Here is a 22,194-nt window from a genome sequence, read left to right as displayed (position 1 = left end):
AATGTTCCGACATATACAAAGGTAGAATGAATAATATGATAAGTTGCCATTTACCAATTGCTCAGCTTCAATAAGTTGGTCCAGTTATCAAGTCATGGCCAATGTTGTATCATTTATATACCCATCCACTACTCCCCACCCAACACTTTAATTATTTTGGATCATATATCATCCATTGTTTTGTAGCTGTAAATATTTTAGAGTGAATCTGTAAAAGATAAGGACTCTTTCTTATTATTAAAGTAACTATACAAACACATTAATTTCTTAACACAAATCCTTTTGAGAATCTGATGAAAGTAATGGACTTTGCCTCAGAAAAGTATGTGTACATTTGTAATAAACATTAACATTTTCAGGATGCTTGTAGATCTGAAGTAAATTGGTAATTCCCCTCAGGTTTACTGGTCCCAATTTAAGAACCTCTGTTCTAGAGAGTCCAATAAAGTATGATCTTCCATAGAAGTTCATACTTGTAATATTTACTCATTTACTAGATTTTTTTTTGAAAGCCTGTTTTATTCCAGTGACTAAGGATACAAAAATACAAGTAAGACAGGCCTTTGCAGATTAATAGCGGATTTAAGAAACATGAATAATGATAACAAAAAGTAAATGTTCCTAGAGAAGTCTAGCTTTATAGGAATTAAGAGGAGGAGGTAGATTATATTTGTTAGAGGGCTTATAGTAGTATTTGAACCAGGGCTTGAAGAATGGTAGAATTGGAATTATAGGTAAAGTGAGAGAATTCTGGGTAAAATAATTTACTAAGCGTGAGTCAGAAAGCCAGAGAGCATAGGCCACTGACAAATGTTGAGGAGTTCAGACTGATTTTCAGTTAAGATATATGAAAGTAGTAGTAGAAAAAGAATGAAAAGTTAAGTTAGGGCTAGATTATGAGGATTTTGATCACCACACAGAGAATTTGGAGCTTTGATAAATGATGCAGCCGAAACAGTATTGACTATGCTAATCATTTAGAAAAATTGTTGAAATGGCCTGTAAGACTAGAAGCTGGGAGACTTGTTTTATGAAGCTCCATCAAGAGTCAACTGGAAATATAATGAAGCCCTGGTAGCATTAGGAATAGAGAGCAAGTGCAGAACTATAGAGATAAGGTGACTTAAGACTTAACAAGATTGCACGTTGCAGGGGAGGGAATGGTTGAAGACTTGGATGTTTGAGTCTGGTAATGATATTACCATTAACACTCTGTGCTGAAAACCTGTTATTTTAGCAGCCCCTCACTCTGGTTATAGGTACTCTCGATCTTTTTTGGGATTGCTAGGCTTTTGACCATGTCATTTTCTTATTAGATCACTCCTTGCCTCTCTTCCTTCTTAATGTACCTTCATACTCCTTTCTCTCTCTTTTTGCTACTTCATTTATCTTATAAATCTTAGCCCCAGTAAATCCAACCATCTATTTTCTCCATTCTTATAGCCAGGGTATAGAACACTGCTGGAGATATTTATACAGCCTTATGAAGCAGTACTACTCTTTGATTGCTACCATTGGTTGGGTTCTCGATAGTACCTAAACATTTTTTTGTTTCACTAATCTGCTTCCTTTCCCTTAGGAAATATTATCAATTTAATTTTTTTTTTCTCTTAAACACTTTTTTTTTGTAGCTACTTCCCTCACTCTCAGAGAACACGTGTATCACTAGTGGGAGCTTTCTCTTCCTATTGTTTCCCTTCTTATAAACTGCACTCATCCTGAAGTCTTGTCTTGTTGAAGAGGTGACCCTTCTACCTAGGGTTAGCCCTTCTAACTTGACTCTAGGATTCCATTATGCTTCTATTTTTTTCAGGAAACTTGCTTCATCTCTTAGATCTTCTGTATTTTCAAACTCTCTCTATTAAGTTCTTTATAAATTGTTCAAACCTATCTGATCTTTATTTTAAAGATTAAATAACATGTGCCCTATCTGATATCTTTCTTTGGCAACTACTATGCTATTACTCTCTTGCCTTTCTTTCACAGTTATGTTTCTGGATGAAAAGTACTATATGCCTAAAAGCTACTATTTATTAGTCATAAATGACTTCTGGTAGCTTTCAAGATAAACCTTAATCTGTCACAAAAGGTCTCTGAACCCTACTTTTTTCAGCCCGATTTCTTTCCTTCTCATCTTTTCTCTGTGTTCTAGCCATAATACAGCGTTTCCAATTACCTGCATATGTTATGCTCATTGCGTTTCATGTGTTTATATTTTGTCTTTATTTTTCATAACAGTTTTAATGAGGTATAATTCACATTCCATACAATTAACCTATTTAAATCGTATAGCCCGTTGGTTTTTAGTATATTCATGGAGTTGTACGGTGATCACCACAATCATTTTTGAAACATTTTAATCATCCTCCCAAAGAAACCCTGTATCCATTAGCAGTCAGTCCCCATTTCTTGGCTCTCAGCAAGCATTAATCTACTTTCTATCTCCACAGATTTGCTTATTCTGGACATTTCATATAAATGGAGTCATACAACTTGTGATCTTTTGTGACTAGCATCTTTCTCTAATGTTCTCAAGGTTTATCCATGTTGTAGCATGAGTCAGTACTTCATTCATTTTTGTGACCATATCATCTACTGAATGGATATACCACTTAAAAAAAGTATTTTGGGGATGCCTGGGTGGCTCAGTAGGTTAAGTGTTGGACTTTGGCTCAGGTCATGACCCTGCGGTTCGCGGGTTCAAGCCCCACATCAGGCTTTCTGCTATCATTAAGGAGCCCACTTTAGATTCTCTGTCCTCCACCCTGTCTGCCAAATTTTTAATTTGGGCAGAGAGAGTAAAGAAAAGTTTATTTTAATTCCAGTATAGTTAATCTAATGTAGTGCTACATCAGTTTCAGGTGTACAATATAGTGATTCAACAATTCCATGTAATACTCAGTGCTCATCAAGATAAGTGAACTCTTAAATTCCTTCATCTGTTTTACCCATCCTCCAGCCACCTCCTGTCTGGTAATTATCAGTTTGTTTAACAGTCTTTTTTTTGGTTTTTCTCTTTTTTTTTTTGTTCCTTTGTTTATTTGTTTAAACTCCATGAATGAGGCACCTGGTTTCAGTTGGTTGATTGTCTGACTTTAGCTCAGGTCATGATCTCGTGGTCTGTGGGTTCGAGCCCCGCATCGGGCTCTATGCTGACCGCGAGCTAAGAGCCCGGAGCCTGCTTGGGATTCTGTGTTTCCCTCTCTGTCTGCCCCTCCCCCATTCATGCTCTTTCTCTCAAAAATAAATTAAAAAAATTAAAAAACAAACTCCATGTATGGGTGAGATCATATAGTATTTGTCTTTTCTATGATTGGCATATTTTGCTTACCATTTATAGTTTCTAGATTCATTCATGTTGTTGCAAATGGAAGATATCATTCTTTTTTTTTTTTAATGTTTTTTATTTATTTTTGAGAGACAGAGAGAAACTGCGTGAGCAGGGGAGAGTCAGAGAGAGAGGGAGATACAGAATCTGAAGCAGGCTCCAGGCTCTGAGCTAGCTGTCAGCACAGAGCCCGATGCGGGGCTCGAACCCACGAACCATGAGATCATGACCTGAGCCAAAGCCGGACGCTTAACTGACGGAGCCACCCAGGCGCCCCGATGTCATTTTTTTTTTTTTATGGCTGAATAATATCCCATTGTATGTGTTATGTGTGTGTATATATACCTCTATAAATATATGTGAGTTTTTCTTTATCCATTCATCGGTGATGGACACTTGGGCTGCTTCCATAATTTGGCTGTTGTAAATAATGTTGCTATAAACATTGAGGTGCATGTATCCCTTTGAATTAGTGTTTCGTATTTTTTGATAAATGTTAAGTAGTATGATTACTGGATCATAAGGTAGTTCTACTTTTAACTTTTTGAGAAATCTCCATACTGTCTTTCAAAGTTTCTGAACCAGCTGGCATTCCTACCAACAATGCAACAGTGCAAGAGGGTAGGGTTCTTTTTTCTTCACATCCTCACTGACACATGTTGTTTCTTATTTTTTTATGTTTTTGTTTTTAATTTTAAATTTATTTTAGAGAGAACTCGCAAGTTGGGGAGAGGAGCAGAGGGAGAGACAGAGAGAATCTTAAAGCAAGCTCCACACACAGTGTGGAGCCCAATGCGGGGCATGATTCCATGACTCTGGGATCATGACCTGAGCTGAAATCAAGAATAGAACTCTCAACCAACTGAGCCACCCAAGCACCTGTTTCTTGTATTTTTGATTTTAGCTGTTCTGACAGTTGCAAGCTAATAGCTTGTTGGTGTTTTGATTTACATTTCCCTAAGGATGAGTGATGTTGGATACCACATTTTGTTTATCCCTTCATTAGCTGCAAGACATTTGATTGTTTCCACCTTTTAACTATTATGAATAGCAGCAAACATTCATGTACAAGTTTTTGAATGGACATACGTGTTTATTAGGTATAGAATTGGGAGTAGAATTAGTGGGTTATAGTGTAACTCTATATTCAACCTTTTGAGGAACTACCAAACTTTTTTCCAAAGCAACTGTATAGTCCCATTGGCAGTGAGTTGTTCCATTTTTTCCATATACTTTATATTTCTTATTATAGCCATCATACTGGATGTGAAGTTGTGTCTCATTATGGTTTTGATTTGCATATTTCTAATGAATAATGCTGTTGAGCATATTTTCATGTGCTTATTGGCCATTTGTTTATTTTCTTTGAAGAAATGTTTATTCAAAAAAATTTTTAATGTTTATTTTTGACACATACACACGCACATGCACACTGTACACAGAGTGCAGCAGGGGAGGGACAGAGAGAGAGGGAGACAACAGAATCCGAAACAGGCTCCAGGCTCTGAGCTATTAGCACAGGACCCGATGCAGGGCTTGAACTCATGAACCGTGAGATCATGACCTGAGCCAAAGTCAGATGCTTAACTGACTTAGCCACCCAGGTGCCCCAAGAAATGTTTAGTTAAATTCTGTGTTTATAAGAATTCTTTTTTTATTTTAGAGAGAGAGAGCATGCACAAGTGGGGGAGTGGGGCAAAGGGAGAAAGAGAGAGATCTTTTTTGTTATTATTTTTTTTTAATTTATAGTTTATTGTCAAGTTGGTTTCCATATAACACCCAGTGCTCTTCCCCACAAACGCCCTCCTCCATGTCCATCACCCCGCTTCCCCTGTCCCCCTCCCCCTTCAGCCCTCAGTTTGTTTCAGTATTCAAGAGTCTCTCAAAAAACGTTGGTTAGATGCCAGGAAGTAGGTCCCAGTGCCTTAACCGTATGCATGTTGTCATGCCCGAGGGCCTCCTCCATCCTTGTCAAGGGGAGTGCTAACCTTCTCTTCTTTCATACAACACTTGTTATTTATTTTTGAGAGAGAGAGAGTGAGCGTGTGTGAGTCAGGGAGGGCCAGAGAGAGAGAGAGGGAACAGAGGATTCAAAGTGGGCTCTGCACTGACAGCAGAGAGCCCAATGTAGGGCTTGAACTCATGAACTATGAGATCTTAACCTGAGCTGAAACCGAGAGTTGGGTGCTTAACCAACTGAGCCACCCAGGCATCCTGAAAAAAACTTTTTAATTGAACTGTAATTGACATACAATATTGTACTAGTTTCAGGTGTACAGCACAGTGATTTGACAATTATATATGTTATGAAATGCTTATCTTAAGAATAGATAACCATCTGTCACCATACAAAGTGATTACAGTATTACTGAGTATATTCCCTATGCTGTACTTTTCATTCCTGTGGCTTATTTTCTTTTGTAACTGGCAGTTTACACCTCTTAATCCCTTTCACCTATTTTGCCCACCTGCCTGCCCTCTTTCTGCCAGCTACCAGTTTGTTCTATGTATTTACGAGTCTATTTCTGTTTTTTGTTTTTTTAGATTCTACATATAAGTGAAATAACATGGTATTTGTCTTTTTCAGTCAGACTTATCAGTTAGCATACTACCCCTAGGTCTATCCATGTTGTTGCATGTGACAATATTTCATTCTTTTTTATGGCTGAGTAATATTTTGTTTTGTATATATACACCACATCTTCTTTATCCATTCATCTATCAGAGGATATTTAGGTTGCTTCCATATCTTGACTATTGTAAATAATGCTGCAATAGACATAGGAGTATATATATCTTTTTGAATTAGTGTTTTTATTTTCTTCAAGTAGGTCCTTCTAAGTAGAATTACTGGATCATATGGTACTTCTATTGTTAATTTTTTGAGGAAACTCCCTACTGTTTTCTGTAGTGGCTGCACCAGTTTGCATTCCTACCAACAGTGATGAGAGTTCCCTTTTCTCCACATTTTTGCCAATACTTGTTTCTTATTTTTTTGATACAAGCCATTCTGACTAGTGTAAGGTAATGTCTCATTGTGGTTTTGATTTGAATTTCCATGATGATGAGTGATGTTGAACATTTCTCATGTGTCTGTTGTCCCACCTATATGTCTTCTTTGGAAAAATGTTTATTAATATCCTCTGCCCATTTTTTAATGGAATTGTTTGGTTTTTGGTGTTGAGTGGTATGAGTTCTTTATATATTTTGGATATTAACCCCTTGTTGGATATGTCATTTGTAAATATCTTCTCCCATTCAGTAGAGTGCCTTTTCATTTTAATTTGATACATCTCAATTGTTTTATTTTTGCTTTTGTTTCCCTTGCCTGAGGAGAGATCCAGAAAGACACTGCTAAGGCTGATGTCTAAGAGTTTGCTGCCAGGTTTTTTTTGAGTTTCATGGTTTCAGATTTTACTTTTAGGTCTTAATCCATTTTGAATTTATTTTTGTGTATGGTATAAGAAAGAGGTCCAGTTTCATTTTTTTGCATGTAGCTGTCTAGTTTTCCAAACATTATTTATTGAAGAGACCGTCTTCTCTATTATGTATTCTTATCTCCTTTGTTATAGATCCATTGCTTTCTATTCTCTTTCAGTGGTGTGTGGGTTTTTTTTTGTGCCAGTACCATACTGTTTTGATTACTTTAGCCTTGTAGTATATTGGCCATTTGCTTATCTTATTTGAAGACACATTTATTTAAATATTGTGTTTATTTTTAAATGGGTTTTCTTTTTATTACTGAGTTGTACGGGTTCTTATATATTCTAGTTGCAAGTTCCTTGTGAGATAAATAATTTGTAAATATTTTCTCCTGTACTATGGGTTGTCTTTCCACTTTCTTGACAATGTCCTTTGAAGCATAAGAGTTTTAAATTTTGGTGAAGTCCTATTTAGTTTTTCTTTTGTTGCTTTTGTTTTTGGTATCGTGTTTAAGAAACTACTGGCTGATCTAAACTAATGAAGATTTACCTCTATGATATCTCCTAAAACTGTTATAGTTTTAGCTCTTATATTTAAATCTTTGATCCATTTTGAATTAAGTTTTGCATATGATGTGTAGTGGGGGGTCCAGTTTCATTCTTTTGCATATAGATATTCAGTTGTCCTAGCACCATTTGTTGAAAAGACTGTTCTTTTCTCCACTGAATTGTTTTGACACCCTTGTTGAAAATCAGGTGACCTTGAATGTGAAGTTTTATTTGCAGCAATGTAGATGAACTAGAGGGTATGATGCTAAGCAAAATTAGAGAAAGACAAATATATGACTTCACCCACATGGGGAATTTAAGATACAAAACAGATAAACATAAGGGAAGGGAAGCAAAAATAATATAAAAACAGGGGGGAGGGGACAAACCATAAGAGACTCTTAAATATAGAAAACAAACTGAGGGTTGCTGGAAGGGTTTGGTGTGGGGAGATGGGCTAAATGGGCAAGGGCATTAAGGGGGACACTTGTTGGGATGAGCACTCTGTGTCATATGTAAGTGATGAATCACTAAATTCTACTCCTGAAATCCTTATTAGCTAACTTGGATGTAAATTTAAAAAATAATTAATTTTTTAAAAGTGAGGTTTTATTTCTGGACTCTCTGTTCTAGACTACTTCATACTTGTTCTAACTTACGATTAGAATGCCTTATGTGCCCTCTCCACCTGACAAACTCCTATGGCATGATTCCTCTACTAGAAGCCTTCTTTTTCCCTGCAGGTCTTTTGTATACTTCTGCATACTTACAGCATAGAGCTCATCACTCTTGTGGGTGTGTGTGTGTGTGTGTGTGTGTGTGTGTCTTGTGTGTTGTATGTGTATGTATGCATGTATATCTATATGTACATGTAGATAGATAGATACCCTTTAGTAATTAGTAAGCTTCTGGTGGGTAGAGACTGGACCTTTTATATTTGATTCCCAGAGCTTTAGCATAGTCCCTGGCATGTGGTATGCTATTAATATATTTATAGGAGGAATAATAGGAGTAGTATTGAATTTTGTTTTGGATGTGTTCATTTCTAAGTGCCATCAGGACATCCAGAGGCTAATATTCAACAGGCATTTTAATTTATTAATCGAAACTTGCTTATACCTTTCTTTTTCAAGTTACTCATTTGTCAAATATTTTTTGGATGCCCATCTTGTACAAGGCATTGTACAAGACTCTGAAGTACAGTGGTAAACAAAACATCACCCTGCACTCATGAATCTTTCATTCTAGTAGGAGAAACAGACAATATAAGATAGTTGGCAGTAAAACCAGCAAGGAAATCTAGAGACGGAAGATGTCAAGACTGGTGATACAGACTTAGAAATAATCTTCAGAAAGGTGATACTTGAAACTCTGTAGTTATAGATGGGATTGCTAAGAGATTGAGCATATAAAATCACTAAGAGACTGTGCACAGAGAACCTTGAGAATATCCAGATTTATGGGGGAAATGGTCTGAAATGTAGGAAAACCAAAAGAGTAGAATCCTGGAAACTAAAGGAAAATATGTAGAATGTAAACAAGGGGGAGAAAGCCTAAGAAAGAACTGTGGGTTCAGGTTGTTAGTCATTTGTAATCTTAAGAAGTAAGTTTTGGGGCACCTGGATGGTTCAGTTGGTTGAGCATCTGACTCTCGATTTTGGCTCAGGTCATTATCTCATGATTCGTGGGTTTGAGTTCCATGTCAGGCAGCCTCTGCGCTGATGGCATGGAGCCTGTTTGGGATTCTCTCTCTTCCTCTCTCTTTGCCCTTCCCCTGCTCACACTCCTTCTCTGTCTAAATAAATAAATAAACATAAAAAAATAATTAAGTTTCAAGGGATTTGTTAGTGTCCATTTTCTAAAAAATTGAATGCAGAACTTTATTGAAACAGTGAAACTGGGCCGTGAGTTTTTTCTTACTCTGTAAGGAAATGCTTTATCCATAAATGAAGAATTTAAATGTATACATTTAGATGTTATTTATCTCTGTGGGGCTTCATTTTTTTTTCCGAGATACCTGAAAACTTACTCTGTACAGAATTGCTCTCAGACTTGTTATCCATTGAATTTCTCTGATTTTGAAAACCTTCTAGGTTGTTTTTTTTTTTTTTTTTTTAGTTTCTTCATTCTTGTTTTCAGAATATATGTCTTCTTGGGTTAAAAATCACTTGACAGTTATATGAATAATTGCTGTGTGTACATATAGACAGTTGCATTTGGTCAGCTAACATATAACTTTTTTTTCATTTTTGAATAGTAACAGAAATGTTGGTAAATGTTCTGAGTATTTGCTCTGATGATGAACTGATGACTGAAGGCGAAGACCAATTTGATGGTATGATTATTCATTTTACTATTTTTTATTGTGAAATGGTATTTTTGAACTGCCTAGCTTTAGTACATACTCTTTTGCAAAACGTAGTCATTGCCCTCAAGTGGCTATGCCATTTGATAAGTGTCCAGACAATTTTTCAGATATTAAGATGTTAAAATAATTTTAATAATTTTACTTTTTTTCTGTTGGTATGGGGAAGAAGGTGAATTTTGAGAAAGGGGGAATTTGGAAGAATAGCAGGAAAGGAAAATTGAAAGGTACTAAAGAATGTGGTTCTTCATAAATATGGACACCACTTAGAGGGACGATATAAAAATGCTTTTTGTTTCATTGGTATGGTATTCTTAATGCATCAGAAACATACCTGAATCCCCAATGTTGTTATCAGTTTTTTCCCCCCAAAACTAAAGTAGGCTGTTCCCAACTTACGAGTGGTTGTGTTCTAAGAGACCACTTGTTAGTTTAGTTTGATTTTCGGAAACCATCTTTTCCATAGAAACAAGGTTAGATATGGCTGCTTGTTCTTATGCAAGCCAACCAGGCTGTGTACCAATGTGCATTTATAGTATAAATTAATACTATAGAAACAAAATTCCTTTTATTTTTATGTCTTGAAATTTTTACTTAAAGCTTTTTAAATATAAATATTTTTTCAAGTTTAAGTCCCTGACAAACAAAAACATAAACAACTTAAAGCTGAAACTCTTCTATATGCCCCTGACATCTTATTGTAGCATTCTTTTTCATAATTGCCATCAGTATATAATTGTTTCCATATATTAAATATGGCTTATGTATTGTTAAAACTTAATAGCTACATATTTCTAAGTTATTAATATGCCATAATTTTCAGTTAATCTCATATTGTTTGTCATTTGGGTTGCTTTCAGCTATCCTTATTATGAATAGCATGCAATAAATATGCTTGTACAATAGTTTGTTTTTCCCCCTTAGAGTAAATTTCTTGAAGAGACTTATAGAGTTAAATATGTTTTAGCTTCATTGTTTTAGCTACGAACTACCAGATTACTTTGCAGAAGAATTAGAGCAATATGAAGTGCTTTTAGCAATGATTTTCTCCACACGCCCACCTCATTGGTTTTGGTCAATTTTACTTACTTTGCTTGGTGGCTACATAGTAGTGAATTACAGTTAGTTTAATTTACATCTCTTTGATTTTCTGATTGTTAATTTAAAAAAGCTACTATCTACTTTAAACTGTGTAAACTGTATATTTTAATTGGCCACTTATTAAAGTACAATCTGAGTAAAAACTATTTAGAAATTTGTATGCTTACCAACAGGTTTAATCTTTAAACACTGTTGTAAGTCCATTTGTTAAACATACAAAGTAGCTATGTACAAGTGTCTGCTGTTGCCATCTGTTGGTGACAAACAGATGTCCTTTTACCCTGGTTTGTAGTTTCATTAATTGAAATAAATTATTTATATCCATTCTTTTTTGGTTTGGATAATAAACTTCAATGAGTAATATTTTTTCTTGTTTTACTTATCCTTTTGATGTTTGTGTAGAGGTTTTTAGCACTAACATACTTCCTTGTATCTGTCTTTTCCATAAAATTTTTAAGTAGTTTTTTCCTTCCTTTTTTTAAATGTTTGTTTATTTTTGAGAGAGAGCACATGAGTGGGAAAGGGGCAGAGAAGGGGCAACAGAAGTCTGAAGTGGGCTCTACACTGACCGCAGAGAGCGTAAGGTGGGCCTTGAACTCACGAACTGTGAGATCATGACCTGAGCTGATGTCTGATGCTTAACCGACTGAGCCACCCAAGTGCTCCTAAGTAGTTTTAATTAAATATTTTTTTCTCTGTGTTCTGTCACCTTAACCCATTTCTCTTGTCAGACTAGGTCAGGCTTTATCTAGTTTCTCATAATGGCTATATGACCTCAGGCAAATTAGTTAGCCTTTCTGAGTCTCAGTTTTTTTATCTTCAAAATGAAAATAATAGTAGCTACTTGATAATCTTACAGGTATTGATATAACGACTGCAATAATTTTTGGTTCGTAGCTCACTAATTTTTTCAGGTAAAGTTTTCTATGATTTGTCAATTCTGTCAAATATCTAGTAGCAGTTTTAATTGGCATATCAGTAATCTCTATCTTCATATAGGAAGTTTTTTTTTGATATTTAGTTTTCTAAACTAAGATCAAGATCTCTTGCTTTATATAATAGTTCATGTAATTATTCCATTTAATATATTTAATGTACAATTATTCCATTTAAAATTATATAATTTTTTGAAAATGTTATCATAAGTTAATACTTTAGCATTTTATATTCTCATATTATTACAACTGGTATCTCTTACTGTTTTTTGTGTGTATAAGGTGTACCTTATGTATTTGTAGCTTTATCTTATGTTTGAGAACATGGATCAGCAATATTATTTCCTATGATAATTTTTATTTTGTTTTCCTTAACTTTTAAAAATCTGTCATTTGCATAAGGCTGATATTTGTTATTTATGTTCTACATTTCGCCCTTATTTTTATTTTTAACAAATTTGTATCAATATTATTAATAGTGGTTTTAAAAAATATTTTAAATAGGAGTAGTGATAGGTAATGCTTTAGTCCTCTTCTATTAAAAAAAAGGAACAAATTTCCTTTTTAAGGCTACTATAGTAATTGGTTTAGATACTTATGATTTATATAAAGATAGACAATCATTTTTGGGATTCAAACAGGAATACATATAAAATTTTGTTATATTCCTTCTAATGAGATTTTATGTATCTAGTCAACATTTTTCCTATCAATTAAAAATTAGGCTTATTTATCCACTTGTTATATCATTCTTGCACTTGAGGGATGAGTTAAGTTGGATCATTAAAGAGGTGGTGTAGTTTTGTGAAAAGGATCAATGGTTTAGGCATCTTGGTGCTACCATTATGCTAGCTGTGTAATCTTGGAGAAGTCACCTCACTTCCCAGGATCTTCTCATCCATGGATTGAAGGAATAGAAAGGAAGTAATTTTAAAAATTGTTAAGCTGTTATTTATGACAGTGTTGCTATGGGAAAATACATTGAGTTCCAGCTTTGAATACTAGAAATAGATCTCCCTTCACTGCCAACATAGCAGGTGTAATTACTCCTCATTTCTTCACCCTTCAATACTAAGTGTTAGGAGTAGAGGCTCCAAGAAAAATTTAAGAATATGAATCTAGGAGTTTGTATGGAGGAATACAAAGGTTTGGGGGAAATCTTGGAGGAATGGAGGAAAGGGGAGGACATTAGGGATAGATACTAGGGTGGGACAGGGGAAAGAGCTACGGAAACTGGGTTTATTTCCTTTCCTTAGTCCTATTCCTGTATTTCTTCACCTCAACTCTGTACATTGGTCTCCTTTCCTTGCACCATAATAGCATGTCTTTTGTCCTCTCCTTCCCCTTTTCCTCCTACTCAGCAGTGGAACCATCCTATGAGCTGGGCATGGGGAGAAATCTGACTTAGAAAGAAAACTTGGTGGTGGGGGATTGCTCTGGAGGCAGAATAAGGGTTTAGTTTTTTTGTGGGGAAAGGGAGAGAGCAGGAATGGAGATTTCCTGGTGGCAGGAAAGAAAATAATTTTTGCATATTTAAGCCTGAGATTGGGTAAAGGAATAAGCCTTTTTTTAAGTGATGATCTTTGGTATTCTGTATTGTTTAATGTATGTGTAGATTTATTTTTAAAGGCAAAAATTTGCATAAACATATTGCATGTATAAATGCACATAGCATTCCTTTTAGAGGTATTATTTGATCATTAAAGAGAATATCTGAACACTGATTTCTGTGATTTTTTAGAATGCATACTATTTCAGATATTTATCTTTTGTCTTGGGTTTGGTAAAGGAAATACATAATCCACATGTGTTATAGTTTTACTAAACTAAAACTTTGCATTTCCTGTAATGGAATCATGTATCTCTGCATTAGAATGGAAGATAAGGAAAGCTCAAATGAAACATTTTTACTGCCTACTCTTAGATATATTACTTGCTTTGAAATAATCTGTTGCTATTTCTGGAAAAAGATGTCCCGCAAGCTCCCAGATTGGATTGGGAACAGAAAGCACATACTATTGATGCCGAGTATGTGCAAAAGTTTTACAATTCAGATTCAAGAAATTGTGTGCTCTTGTTATTTGGAGTATGGGAGGCTTAGCCTATTCATTATTGGGAGTGGGTAAGATTTTCCACTGAGTTACCCACATTTCTCTATATGTACTATAGATTTTGCAGATATTGGTGTCCTTGAAGAACCACACAAGTGTGTATATCATTTGTGTCATTACCCTTCCCTTAACCTATTCCCATGGGTGACACATTTCCTTAGGGGTATCAATATAAATGTGCGATTGTTGTTTGCACAGTCTCTTATCAGTCTTATGTGTTTTCACGTGTTTTTTTTCTGTCCCTAATTTGTCTACTTTCATCAAATACTATAGTCATTCTGTCCATAATTTCTTCTGAACACATATCTTTTAAGAAATCTTTCCTTTAGAGTTCTAGCCAGTGGCATCCCTCTTTTATTCACCAGATCCTACAGTACTACATTTTTCAGATTTTGAAAATGAGGGCCTTCATTTTTCTCCCTTTCTTTCTACATTCATTCTTCAGTACCACTGCCAAGTTAAATCTCTATCTTTTTATTTGTCTCAACCACCTTTTCTCCATCATTCACTTCCTTTTTTCTGGACTCTCCATCTGAAGAACGGCTCATATATGGCAATAAAAAAGGTACAGACCAGACAGAGTAACATTGTTTTGAAATATGACTTCATAAGTTATCCTCATATCCATGTAAGTTAGCACATTCATTGAATACTATTGATGCAGAGTCCTCTTGGGCCTTGTGCAAATTTAGTTTAAGTTTTATCTGAGTTAGAATTTGATGTTTTTAGAAGTCATATTCCAAGATATCTGTCTTTCTGTGCATGGAAATATTTTTCCCTCTTTTTCATTCCTCTTGTTTTAAAATTTCATTCTTTTGCTTATTTGTAATGTTTTGTACTTTTCCCTGCATGATTAGGGGTGTTTGATTGTCTGTCTTATTCCCCGGAGTAATTTTACTGTGGACATTTACTTTAATATTATGCATGATGTGTTTGTAGACTGATTTTAAATCCTGACTTGTATAGTGTTTTTATATTCCAGTGATTTTTTAAAAAATTGAAATCAGTATAGTTTATGTATCATTCAATTTTATAGATATATAAATTAAGGCTGAAAATATGAATGTACCTCATTGCAGCCATCCTCTCCCATCCCCATACTCCTCTCCCCCAGTCTAGGTGTTTTTAAAATTCTGTCCATTTTAAAACAAAATGTTTGTGTTAATTCATTCAAAGAGATCAGACTTACCTTATGTCCTTGGACAGGACATTTAATAAACTTAGTTTCTTTGTCTATAAAATGAGATTAAACTTTGCAATATATCTCTAACGTCTCTTCAAATTCTAATGTTCTATGATTCTGAGACTTTAGTAATATTTTTGCATCTTAAAAATACTGTGTAATACCATGGTACCTACACAGTTTTGTACTTGTAAAAGCTGTAGCTTCAGTGCTCATAATATTGCCCTTTAGAGCATCATAAACATGGTCATGGAGCCTGTTTTCTCGAAAATATGTCTTTTGTTTTTGTCTTTGAAATTAGATTTCTTTTCTGTTTCCTTGTGGTAGGGTCCAGTCATCATCTTAGTTTTGAATTATATGGTATTTGTGGGCTGCTTGAATGTTAAATGAGATGCTCTAGCCCAGAAGACTTATGGTTGTTCAGACCTCTGTGTACCTATGGCCCCTTTTAGTCTAGTCTCTTTAGCTTTTCCTTAACTTTCTCCTCAACCATGGTGCTTCCATATGTGTGTTTTCATCATGTTGAAGCACAGCTCTAAGGAACCACTCTTGGGTCCAGAATGATTCTAGTTGCTATATATGAGATAACAGGACTGAGATTGTTGTTCTTTCTGGAGGCCAAGGGAAGGAAGATATAACTTTGAGTTTTTCTTCTGCCAAAGATCAAATTATTTTGGTATATTCTCTTCTGTACCAGTGATAGGCAGTACAGCCAACCCTTTATAGAGGAAATACTAGTGATCCTTAGCCATGTTTTTTAGGGAATCTTTTCTCGTTCACTCTCCTTGTATCATACTCATCTAGGGATGTAAGAGCTTATATGTATTTGCATGACCTTGAGGACATCTAGTCTGTGAGGTTAAAATGTGGATTATTGTTGAAATACTGGTGTAGTCCTTAGTTCAGCGTCATCTGCACAGTAGTTATTGCATACCATTGTTTTTAAATCCACTTAGAGCAAGGAACTGACTTTATCATAGTAAGATGGGATATTTCTAGCCTGCATGTCAGAGGCTTTTATAATAATTAAATAGAAGACCATACAGAGTTATTACCAACTCGTGTCTGTTAGTTTGCATGCCATAGGCTTTCATGAGAAGTAAACAAAGACTGTAGGATTGTTAGCATTATTTTTGTTTTCTGGTTTGTCATACAGGTTGGGTTCTAGTTTCTTTCCCATTGCTGTTTTACTGATTAGCGGTAGTGTAAGAGTCATAATGTTTGTGGATTACTTTTCATTTGTATCTGTATCAGACTCCAGTCTTAGACCAGTGGTGAGCTAAACACTGAAGGAGTAGGAAGCTTTTTGGCATGAGTTCATCAAGTCTCCATGTGAGCTGGTGGCAGAGGGTTTGGTGTTGGTTAAGATGAGCGTGGTATAGGGTAATAGAATGGTATAAGAGTAGATGCCCTAAACTTGAGTCTTTTTTTCTATTTATTCCATTGAAAGTAGGTTCAGCTGCAGCCCGGAAAGAAATCATAAGAAACAAAATTCGAGCAATTGGCAAGATGGCAAGGGTCTTCTCTGTTCTCAGGTAATGATAAATTTTCCTGATTATTTGTTTTACAGCAATTCTTCTTATTGTACTTCGCTATAAGCAGTGTCCTGTTTGATGCCTAAAAGCAATATAGTAGCATTCTTCCTATAAAGAAGTTAGTTGTACATTTACATAGTGAAGAAGGGAACACAACTCCTTTTGAAACTAGGGTTTTTGACCCTTGTGATTGCTCACTTTCGGTATGTGTTGCCCTTCTGTGATGAAAGTACTAGTTCTACATCTTAAAAGTTAGAGCAGGATAAGAAGGAGGGGGTACTTTTTATTTAAAAAATTGTTTTTCAACATTAATTTATTTTTGAGAGAGATGGAGCACGAGCAGGCGAGGGACAGAGAGAGGGAGACACAGAATCCAAAGCAAGCTCCAGGCTCTGAGCTGTCAGCACAGAGCCCAACGCAGGGCTTGAACCCATGAGCAGCAAGATCATGAGTTGAGCTGAAGTCAGAGGCTTCACCAAATGGGCCATCCAGCTGCCCCAGGAGTGGGATATTCTTAGAGTATTACTGATGAACTTGCTCATCCTTATAGGAAGTCCCTTTTGCTGGAACCACAAACTGTCTTTCTAGGGTTAATTCAGGAAGACTAGATTTAAGGGTACACATAAATGGATCAGTCCTTAACAATTTGTTTGCAAAACTGGTTATATCTGACATTTGAACTTTACAGCATATGAAATACAGATTTTCTCAATTGTATGTTTCTCATTGATGATGAATCTCATTATAAAGTTAATTAGGCTTTTCAGGAAAAATAATATATGTCAGTTGTAAGGCATATATTTAAAATAGAGAAAATATCTTATCTTGGCATTGAGGAAAATATGGTAATAACAATGAATGTCATAAACTACATACATGGCCTACCTCTGGGCCCCATCTCCTCTTTTAAACTAAGTACTTGTTGGAAGTCTCTGATGTTTGTTATATCTCTTTGCTATAGGGAGGAGAGTGAAAGCGTGCTGACACTCAAGGGCCTGACTCCCACAGGGATGTTGCCTAGTGGAGTGTTGGCTGGAGGACGACAGACCCTGCAAAGTGGTAATGATGTTATGCAACTTGCTGTGCCTCAGATGGACTGGGGCACACCTCACTCTTTTGCTAACAATACACATAATGCATGCAGGGAATTCCTTCTGCTTTTTAGTTCCTGTCTCAGCAGCTGACAGAGGCAGAATACTATATGATAAGTAGTATCTGGTTAATAATCTGATCAGGGCAGAAAATTGATAGAATGGGGATTCCTTTCCATTGAAAATAATGATCAGTCTCTCAGCTTTTAATGAAATGATATGGGAGCAGCTCATATCATAATGGTTGAAAAATTTATTGATTTTTGCTTGTCTAATGCATCCTTTTCTCTTAAGATCACCAGTTTCTGAATGTGAATCAAGGATATCCATATTACTAAAATGGAAATGTAATTCCAAGTTTCTTATTTTTTATTTTTTTAATTTCTGTAATTGTATTAGACTATGCTTATATTTTTAGATACTTAATTTTAGAATTAACAGTCTGCTTGGGCCCCAGAACACTACTTATGCACTTCACTTGCCAAAAGATTTGTGCAAGGTTTTGTACCCTGGTAAATAATGCCAAAGTTTGTTTTCTGTGGTGTTTGTCAAACGTTCTATGTATAATTGACTGTCTGTAACATGCTGTTTTCTTCCTCTGCAGATGTAGCTGCTTTCCTAAATCTGTCTGTCTTTCTTTAGGTTAGCTGTATGTCTGTAAAAGTATGTTAAATTAAATTACTCTATCAGACGCTTGTCTGTCTTTTGATGTAGAAGCAACTCTGTAGCACCTTGTTTTGAGGTTTGCTGCATTTGTTGCTGTATTTTGTGCATTCTGAACATGAATGTAACATTAGATATTAAGTCATTGTTATAAGGGGTTGAATTTAAATCCTGTAAGTCAAAATTGAAAGGGTGTTATTAAGTGTGCCTTTATTTTGCATGAAAATAAAAAGAATTATACGTAAAGCATTCCTGTAATCTGGCTCATTGAATATTTTATATTTCAAAAAAAACTTACATTTTTTGGCGTAAATATTTGTGTAAATACTGGGTTAACTTTTTGAAAGCCCGTTACAGATTAAATCAAAGAGAGTGATGTGAATGTTTTAGAATATACACAATAACTCAAAGTCTAGATTTCTTTCCCTTGTGGTTGGAAAGCAAAAAATGTGATATGGAAAGTCTTAATTTATGTTTTATTGTAGCCACTTTTGACAGCCCTCCAAAGGACCTTGCTCTATTCAAATAGGCAGCAACAGATCTGATGTTTTCCTTAGTCATGGATAACTTTCTTTCTGGTGTCGTAATTAGTTTTTTTTTAACAACCAAAAGATAACTAATTTAAATTATTTAAATTTATTCAAAAATTTAAATTAGATAGACTTTTCACAGTTTCATTTCACTCAGTCTCATAAGTGCCAAATAAGTAAAAGAAATTTTCCTGTAGACAAATAATTTCTACTTGTAGCCTATACATGTTCTATTTTATATGTTATTGTGTTGTCTGCTACCACCACTGGTATATGTGAGAAGTACAGCTAGGTTTTAAAATTATAGTTTCAAATTTACATTCTGAATGAGGTTTCCTTTGTTATTAAAAGAAAAAACTGCTCTGATTTTCTGTATATTCCTTGCCCTCCATTTTTCTTACTATACTGTAGACAGTAGCAACATGAGCTAAAAAGAATTTCACTAAAACAAATGAAGATCTTAAACATTCAATAAAACTAGGAAAAGTGTTAATAGAAGAGAATGAACTTTAATGGCTTGAAAAATGTTACACCCTTTCTCCGTTTTGTTCATGAAAGAAAAGGAAAACTGAAAGCCTTCATACTTTAATAAATCTACACCACAGTCATCTCTCCATTATCATTGGATATATTATTACTTTTGCATTGTATCTATAGCAACCTTTCCGATTTCATAATTAGTACCTGCTTTGTTAGAAGCTCAGCATTTCTATTCATTTTTAATTTGCATGCAGCCTGAAGCTCAGTCTTCCAACTTTGAACTCACCCCCAATTGCAGTGAAGGTTTGAAAGACAGCTTTACCAAAGGGACTGTATTCCCAGCAGAGTGAGTTCCAAGACAATGCTGAGTTTAAGTGGTCTAATTTGGTAAAATAGATAGCTCCCTAGCTGCACCAGTGATGGCTCTTGATAGTGTGGGATGATTTCCCTACCGTAATAAAATTAACTCATTTTGAAGTACATAATACCATACAGAAGCTGCATCTGTGTGATTTAAAATTTTTTCTAATATTTTACTTTAGTAGACATGTTTCCTGATATAAATAACTAAAAGTTAAGTATTGCAAAAAGAAAGTTTTAAAATTCTAATACCTCAGTCCTGTTGTCAGAGAATAAGTCCTATTGCCTTCTCAATAACTTTAATATATGATATTTGAGTGTTTACAAGCTACACAACTCTCTTGGAGAAGGAATTTTATGTCTATTTTCTTCATGGAAATTTGATTGAGAGCTAGCCCTATAATGCTGTCTTCATGAGGACCTATATGCAAAATATATGACTGTCTCTATTTTGGTAATGCCAAATTCCTCTTAATTATCCTGTGTAGTATCACAGTTGTCACAGTTTGTGACAACATTATACTTAAAACTTAGTAAGGTCATGTCAAGAGGCCTTATGAAACTGAAAACAAATAGAGGAAAAATTGTGCCTTTCAGATAGAATTATCTGAAATTATAGAATTATAGAATTTCTGATAGCACTATCAGATCTCTTTCCAACTTAATGATTAAGCTTCAAATGACTTTTTCAGTTCTAAACATTCAAGCAGTTTTGAGTATGGTATATATTTTATATCCTGAAAAGGATTAGGAGCATTTAGAAGCTCCTGGAAAGAGCAGAGAATATAATTTGACCCAGAATATGCTTTTATGTATAACATTAAAGCCTATAGAATGATTCCAGATGTATGTTGTTATATTTCATAATTTGAAAAATTTATTAATTGACTTTTTTAAACTACTGATCCACTCAAATAGATACTAATTCTTAAAGTGATACCAGGTTTTATTTTTAATTTATTACTATGTATAACACTTATCCTGATAGACACTTTTTTCCCTATTCAATGTCTAAATTTTAAGGAAAATAGTCCATATTTTGAAGAATAGAAGTTGCAGGGCTGATCAAATAGAGGTGGGTCATTTATCCCAGTTTTCTATCTGGGAAAATTCTAAGAGTATACTCCAAATGTACAGAGCTAGTTTTTTAAAGTGGTGATTTGTACAGTTGGCATATAGTAAGTTTATCTGATTGGATTTGTAATATAGTTTAACAGTTAAGGAAAATTAAATTTTTTAGCGCAGGGTTGCAACCTACTGCTTTTGGGTCCCCTCAACTCACTTTACTATCTTGTTAAGATCAACAAACTTTCCTAATTTAGTCTACTTTAATTCCTTAGATTCATCAGTTTTCTTTCACATTAATAACTGCTTTGGACAAAATTTATTATTTCTAAGTCAAACTGGCCTTGTTGTAGAAGAAGCAAAATAGAAAGGATGGGGTATTACTGTTATAAATATTCTGAGTGTGTGCACTTTGGGTGAAGTGGAGAATTTGCAATATTGTCAGCCAGTATTGTCCTCTGCAGTCTTTGATCCTGGTCCTCATTGTGATTGGTTTATACACATTGAACCCAGAGATGAGCCAAAAGAATGTTTGACTACAAAATGTGACTACTAAATAATGTTGAAATTCTCTAAATGGGCCAGAGACCAGCTATACTAAGAATGCGTTTCTCATTTATATGACCTATGTGTATGTCCATATCAGACAGAGTTTACTGCTTGAAAGACCTCAGTTCTATCTTGATTCATCTCTAGTTGGTAGATGGGCTTGAAAAGATGTTTGTTATAGCCTTTCTATCTTCATTTGCAAGTGCATGCTGTTAGTACCTGAGGCTAATTTGAGTTCACGACAGACTGAACGTAAACATTATTTTGTAAAGGCTGTAGATGTTAGTATCTGTGGATATTTGGGACATCGATGTTAGAATAGAAAGGAAGTTCCTAGTAGATAAGAGGGGTCCTTATAGGTTACCCACAAACAGCAGAGCTATGGAAATATTCTACCTAGAGCAATTCACCAAGTTTACTTCCCTTAAGTTTCATTGTAGCCATACTGACTTTTGCAGTTTTTGCTATGCCTTATGAATTTTCAGCAACAGGAAAAGCATTACTGATTCCTTCTAGTTTATATCTTAAGGAACAGTGGATAATTAGTATTATTTCAGTTAGACATGAAAAAAGGAATCTTCTCTTTGCTTTTCTGCTACAATTCTACCATCATAATTTCAACTTAGAGAATTTCCTTGTGATTGTGATGGATGTGATATAATAAACATGTTGAAAAATTCTAGGGCCATCAAAATACTGAATTCACGATAGGTAATTAATACTGGAGTGCATCTGCATGGGTGCTGAGGTGTCTGTGTTTACATTAGGTCTATGTGTTCTGTGCTCTGAGCGATGTTGTCATAGTGCTGTGTGTAAACTGTGCTGTGTCAGGATTGGGGGATTGGATGGGGCTCTCTAATGTGGATACTATTTATGTTAAATTGTAAATGATGATGTAGTGTGGGATACTGTGATATTTTAAGTGAT

General features: G+C 35.0%; 1 protein-coding gene and 1 non-coding gene across 4 annotated transcripts in view; one reads left to right on the top strand and one right to left on the bottom strand.

The window, feature by feature from the left end:
• The window catches only part of PPP3CB (protein phosphatase 3 catalytic subunit beta), a 52,183-nt gene that overhangs the window by 26,682 nt on the left and 3,307 nt on the right, over positions 1-22,194 (top strand). Inside the window, exons 10-13 of one of the 3 annotated variants that reach the window (XM_029931939.1) lie at positions 9,557-9,634; positions 14,350-14,376; positions 16,445-16,529; positions 17,491-17,588. In XM_029931939.1, coding sequence (XP_029787799.1) covers positions 9,557-9,634; positions 14,350-14,376; positions 16,445-16,529; positions 17,491-17,588 — 288 coding nt within the window. The remainder of the gene's footprint in view (positions 1-9,556; positions 9,635-14,349; positions 14,377-16,444; positions 16,530-17,490; positions 17,589-22,194) is intronic. The other 2 variants (XM_029931938.1, XM_029931937.1) reach the window with 2 other exon arrangements.
• LOC115286202 lies at positions 5,213-5,338 on the bottom strand. Its single transcript, XR_003905946.1, has one exon. It is a non-coding gene; the product is annotated as a U6atac minor spliceosomal RNA (small nuclear RNA).

The sequence above is a fragment of the Suricata suricatta genome, chromosome 2 (genome assembly GCF_006229205.1).
Source record: "Suricata suricatta isolate VVHF042 chromosome 2, meerkat_22Aug2017_6uvM2_HiC, whole genome shotgun sequence".
In the NCBI taxonomy this organism is placed as follows: domain Eukaryota; kingdom Metazoa; phylum Chordata; class Mammalia; order Carnivora; family Herpestidae; genus Suricata; species Suricata suricatta.
This window is presented reverse-complemented; position numbering and strand designations above follow the sequence as displayed.